General features: G+C 39.5%; 1 protein-coding gene across 1 annotated transcript in view; it reads right to left on the bottom strand.

Moving 5' to 3' along the window:
- LOC106531788 (cystathionine beta-synthase) overlaps positions 1–6,102 on the bottom strand; it is an 18,723-nt gene that overhangs the window by 5,012 nt on the left and 7,609 nt on the right. The window contains exons 6-13 of the mRNA XM_014027710.1: positions 5,562–5,766; positions 5,376–5,467; positions 5,155–5,280; positions 4,989–5,073; positions 4,787–4,892; positions 876–953; positions 655–789; positions 432–540 (exon numbers count right to left, since the gene is read on the bottom strand). Coding sequence (XP_013883164.1) covers positions 432–540; positions 655–789; positions 876–953; positions 4,787–4,892; positions 4,989–5,073; positions 5,155–5,280; positions 5,376–5,467; positions 5,562–5,766 — 936 coding nt within the window. The remainder of the gene's footprint in view (positions 1–431; positions 541–654; positions 790–875; positions 954–4,786; positions 4,893–4,988; positions 5,074–5,154; positions 5,281–5,375; positions 5,468–5,561; positions 5,767–6,102) is intronic.

The raw sequence follows: 6,102 nt of genomic DNA on the forward strand, positions 1-6,102 counted from the left end.
CACCTAAGACTAAAAGTTTGGAGTTGATCCACAAAGTAAAGCAGCCAAATGGCCACAAGATGGTGCTAAAGAGTAAAAAAAAATCTAATATGCTTATAAAACAAATACTTAATATCTCTGAAACAATGTGAATATATTTTAAAATAGAAAGATAAAAGCTAATATTTATTAAAATCTTAATTTGTTGGATAGATTCATGTAAGAACATGACATTTGAACTTGTTTTTGTCCACAGTATGTGTCAATAAAAGCCTCCAGTTCTGCTGATTAAAGCCTTTTTACCTGGAGACACTCCCCCTGCGCTCCTCTCTTTTATTGGCTGCTGTTTTCAGCCAACCAGAACTGGACATTCGGTATTGAAAGTAAATCAGATCAAGTGTAATGGAGCTTTATGAGTTTTTTGTGTTCAGAGACAGTGAATTGTGTTTTACCTGTCTGAACTGCTTGTAGAGGACTTTACTGACAGAATCGGACAGTTTGATCTTCCCTGCGAGAATCGATGACAAAATGTTTCCTAAAGTCACCATTCCCAGGATTACCCTACACAAACAGACACATGCAGGGTTAATGTCAACACCGAAACGTCTGCCTGAGATGAAGCTCAACCACTAATGTTTCATTTCTTTGACAATACGTAAACAAAGACACCCTCACCCTGTTTCGTCCACTACAGGCGCCTGGTCGAAGCCCTTCTCTTTGAGGATTTTGATGGTCTGCTGACAGGTGACTGTRGGCTGGACGGTGAGAGGAGCCGACAGGTTCAAACTCTGCAGCTTCAAGTTCCACCACCTGCAAGGATTTAAAGCAAATCTGAGCATTGTGTACGTCTGCTGACCCACTAAACAGATGCAGTTAAACTTCTGAACTCCACATACCATGGCTTCTTCACCATCAGGTCCTCTTCCCTCAGGAAGCCCTTCTGAACCATCCACTTGTCACTCAGGAACTTAGACCTGAAGGACATAAATGTTGATAAATTCATCATGAAGTGTCAATCAGATGACACCTGGGTCACAAATGGAACTAGAATAGCAGAGCCTGAAAACTGACATGGCGCCACCTGTCAACCAACAGTAGGCTTTTTAGCAGGAGACACGCCCCCTAGCTGCAAGAACTGCTCGGTCTTTTCCTCCAACAAACTTGTCAAGGTTTCCATTACCAACACTGTGCACTTATTTCATCTCAGTTAAATTAAATATTAATCCTTAAAGCTACAATAGCTATGATTGGTTTTATGTGTAGATCCACGTTGTAACTTTGGATCACAGAAGTTTATTCCTTGAGTTCTATGACCGGTTATTGAACCAGTTATACACACCACATTTATAGTTGTATAATGCAAAATGTATACTCTTACTAAATTTACCTGTAAGTTTCAACCATGGACTGCTCAATGACTGCATGAAACATGTACACATGAACATGAAACAAGTAGCAAGTTCTTTAGAATGACAATATACTGTACTATTTTATACTTTGTTTGGCTGCAGAGCACTCAGGGTTTAACTTCAGTTTCTCCTTKTCTTTCAAAAAMCTTTACTGAACTGATGAATGACTCAGTAGAGAAGTGCTTTGCCTCAATGTTGGCTGTTAAAATAAATAAACCTCAATTAATCTCTCCAGTAAYGCAGTCAGCTTCACAATGTCATCCATTAAAGCTGTCTAATTTGTAGGTTTCTTTACCTGGGGTCACATGATCACAAAGGCAGAGCAATTTTATCATAGGCGTCATGTCAATTGTAAACTACACTGCCTTGTCATGATTTGGTTAGCCAGTGTCCCAGTGAAACATTATCATATATATATATATATATATATATATTATAATGAGTTGTAAATGTGTGAAAATGAATAAATTATGTGACTGCTATAATCACAGATCATGCCAAGTTGCTTTTAACAATGGTGCTTTTCCAGGCGGGGTGCTATTTTCATCACAACACCTACATCCCCACACCACCTTCCCAAATAGATCAGAAGTCATTCAGTTCATCTTTCCACTATTGCATTTTATTTTGAAGGAATTACAAGGTGGAAGTGCTTTCCAAATAGAGATAGCAGAAAATACTGAATGCTGAAGACCATTAACAACATCTTTCTTATTTGACATTATGTTAAAAACACACTTGGAATGCTCCAGAAAAGCAAATTAACTATTTCTGCCTTTGTAGACATGTTCAAACCAGCTGGTCCCTAACTGTCTGCTTCTTACCCTTCTAATCTCCATTGATGCAGTAAATCTAATTCTGCATTGCAGTTTATATATTATTAAACAAACACTTATGTTTTAACAATTATGTTTTAATTATTCAAGGTAGAATGTTTTCTAATTATAATCACTCAAAGGCTTTGGTGATTTGTCTTATTATGTAATTACATGTCATTATTAGGTAACTGAACTGCTTTTTGTGTGGTTTACCAAGAAGGGGGTGGGCCATATAAACTAATAAACAAATAATGCTTATGACACTAAAACCTAACATTATATTTTGCTGCTGTTATTGATACCGAAACCAGTCTTTATGACCAAATGTGTTTCACAAGAGACCAAAAAATAAACTCACTAAGCTATTTAGTAAATACTCGTGAATAAGTGCTAAATGCAATCAGTTGTCAGTTTGCTCATAGTATAAAATATAAACAGAAAACTTGAAAGTACCATGATGGATAGCTAAACAGTTAGCATAACCAAAGCTCCGTCGTAGATGGACATTCATGAGCAGATATTACCAAGTTCTGACCGACTTCCTGATTTTTAACATCCTTATTTTCATATCAGCGTCAGTTACTAGCCATATGTTAAAATGCTATTTTGTATTCTGTTTGTAAAGTAGCTTAGCTCCGCTGCTAGCACCACTAGCTGCCAGTTCTGGGGGAGGGGAGTCGGCTAACATTATAAGCTAAAGCTCTTATCTTCGACATCCAAACGTCGTCTTCAGCAACAGCTCCTTACCTTACAAAAGTCAGAGCAGAACGGTTCGCTGTCGGCTCCGAGTTCGTCACCTGAGTAGCGGCTTAAGAGACTCTGTAATTGTTTTTCTAGTCCCTCTGAGTCGTTCCCACTGCTCCTTTCCGCCATACTGACCGTCTAGCCCTGCTCGTAGCTGCTAGCACAGACATCGCCATCATTCACAGCGCTGATTGGACAGGGCTTAACGGTAAGTGGTGAGCTCCCTTAGAGCACCAGTGTACGCCGTAAGGGGGCTAGTTGAGGCGGTGCTCTGAGAAGTCGCCTTTAAGAAACTAACCCCGCCCATGCGGTGTTTACCGAAAACATATACATGTGCCACAAAACACATGGCAGACAGACACAAACAGCATTTTATCAATTTGCGTTCAGGTTCAATTTTACAAATGTGGAAAAACGCCTATTTGCTAAATCTTAAACTAGTAACGCTGATACGTATTCATATAAGAAAAACCCATGTCAATCCCATTAAACTTTTATCTACGATTCAATTATTTTTGGCATTTTGATGAACATATTTTTGAACGTTTATCCAGCCATTTTTAAATGTTGCGTTAATGTACACTTCCCTTTGATATTTGAGCAGTAAAATGTACAAAAAAAATTATATTTAATAAGTGTGAGGAAAAAAGTCATTAAAATATTGTATCATGTTTCTAAATATGTTTGTATGCTCATTATGAAATTTACATTTAAGATATTTACATTAGAATTATAATTTTCACTTTTAGAACTGCAGCCTGTGTTCATTTCAACTAGGTTTGCCAGCACAGGTCACATTTGCACCAAAAGCTGTTTGCTGCATCTTGTTATGACTATTTATTGGAAGTGAAAAGGCTTTTGTTTTGGAACGTTATGATGTACACAATAATTACAAACAATTAGTGAAATGCTTTGTTTAAACATGCATGCGTGGGTTCTCTCCAGGTACTCCGGCTTCTTCCCACAGACCAAAAACATGACTGTTAATGTTAAATGTGGTTAATTGATAACTCTAAATTGTCCCTAGGTGAGAGTGAGAGNGATAGATAGATAGATAGATAGATAGATAGATAGATAGATAGATAGATAGATAGATAGATAGATAGATAGATAGATAGATAGATAGATAGAAAGAAATATATTTATGAGACATGTCACGTCAGATTCTGATGAATGTGTATCAGGTGCTCGTGCATGGGGAGAGGTGATTAGCATAATTACCACCCCAAAAACACCGTATAAGGCTACACTTCCTGCCCCACATACCAGGAAGTGTCCATTCATAAATGACATCACAAAGTAAAAAGAAGAACTACGAGTTTGGAGATTGAAGTCCTGCTCTCAGAGATTGAGAAAAGAAAATCTGTTCTTTTTAGCAGCGTCAGCTGTGGAATTAAAGGAGCTGCTAAAGCCGAGGAATGAAATGACGACTGCTGCTGTGTCTCCTGTGGGTCGTACAGTCACAGAAATAAAAATCTAAATCATATTCATCTCTCTCTTGTCCTGCTCCGGTTTTCCTTTGGTCAAATTTTTTTTTAATTTAAGTGTAAACAACTGTGTTACATAGTTTTCATTTATTCAGAAGAGCAGTCGCACACCACAAATTCTCCTAAACCCCTCGTACGCACAACTTAAGAACAAATCTGTTGGTACGAATGGTTCTTGCATGAGGCCCATTGTCTGTTAAGGACTCTGCATACTCCATCCGAAGCCGAACAGTTGATGCGCAGTCACGTAGTTTTAAGTAAAAGAATCAAAGAAGAATGAATAAAATGTTGCTTGTTAGATTAGAAATGCAGKGAGCTTTGTGGTGACAGGAGTTGTGGGGTTTCTCACATGTAGTTGCGGATGGAGTCTGGCAGGATAACCACACAGCGCTGACCCTCCTTCAGCTCTTTGGCCACGTTCACAGCTGCAGCCATGGCCGTCCCGGAGCTTCCTCCTGTGTTGCAGAAAGGGGAGAATTTGCATTTAAACGACACCTGAACAGAAGTCAGAATTCAACAAGTAGTTCAATGTTGTAAACATGTGAACTCACCGCACAGCAGGCCTTCATCTCGGATAAGCATGCGAGACATGTTGAAGGACTCCTCGTCTTTGCTTTTGTACCAAGTATCAACAACCTGTAAGAATTGAACATTTCTGTGGGTCTGTGAGRAAGACAGAAAATAGGAGGAAGACAAAAAGAAGCTAGAGGAACTCACAGATCTGTCAAGAACAGTGGGGATGAAGTCGTATCCGATTCCCTCCACCTCGTACTGTGTCTTATCGGTCTTGTTGAGCTCATCGGGCTCAGCCAGGATGGAGCCCTCTGGGTCAACACCAACAATCTGCACACAACACCAACCGTTCGTTAGCAAACTGGTTAAATTATAGATAAAAACATTTGTCAGAAGTTCAAACAGTTTCTCAGAAAGTAGCTCACTTTGATGTTAGGGCATCTTTCCTTCAGTTTGCGAGCGATGCCTGTGATCGTCCCGCCTGTACCRGCACCAGCTACGAGCATGTCCACTTTACCTGTTTGAAAAGGACAAGAAGAAATTCTTTTTTAAAGTCCTGAAAATACAGCTGAAAGCTTTTTACTAAGTTTACATTTTAGAGTTGTTCGCACCGTCACACTGCTCCAGGATCTCCTCAGCCGTGGTGTCGTAGTGAGCCAGGGGATTGCTTGGGTTGCGGTACTGGTCCAGGATGTGGGAGTTGGGGATCTCATTCTTCAGGCGCCAGGCCACGCCTACATGAGACTCGGGCGAATCGAAGCGAGCGCTGGTAGGTGTACGGACGATCTCAGCTCCGAGAGCTCTCAGGACATCCACCTGCAACACAATTATAAATAAATGATTAGCTTACACAGCTGGTAGCATCATGCACCTGCAACACAATTATTGACACATCAAACACTGTCCACCTGCAACACAATTATAAATAAATGATTAGCTTACACAGCTGGTAGCATCATGTTGGTTTATCAGAAGGCCATATGGAAAATGCCATCTAGTGGCAGACTTCCAGATTGCAACTAACTGAACAAAAGGGCAGAGCTGCAAGAGAAAAAAAGTTAAAAGATTACACAGTAAAAATACATACATACATACATACATACATACATACATACATACATACATACATACATACATACATACATACATACA

Source organism: Austrofundulus limnaeus, unplaced genomic scaffold, assembly GCF_001266775.1.
Source record: "Austrofundulus limnaeus strain Quisiro unplaced genomic scaffold, Austrofundulus_limnaeus-1.0 Scaffold676, whole genome shotgun sequence".
In the NCBI taxonomy this organism is placed as follows: domain Eukaryota; kingdom Metazoa; phylum Chordata; class Actinopteri; order Cyprinodontiformes; family Rivulidae; genus Austrofundulus; species Austrofundulus limnaeus.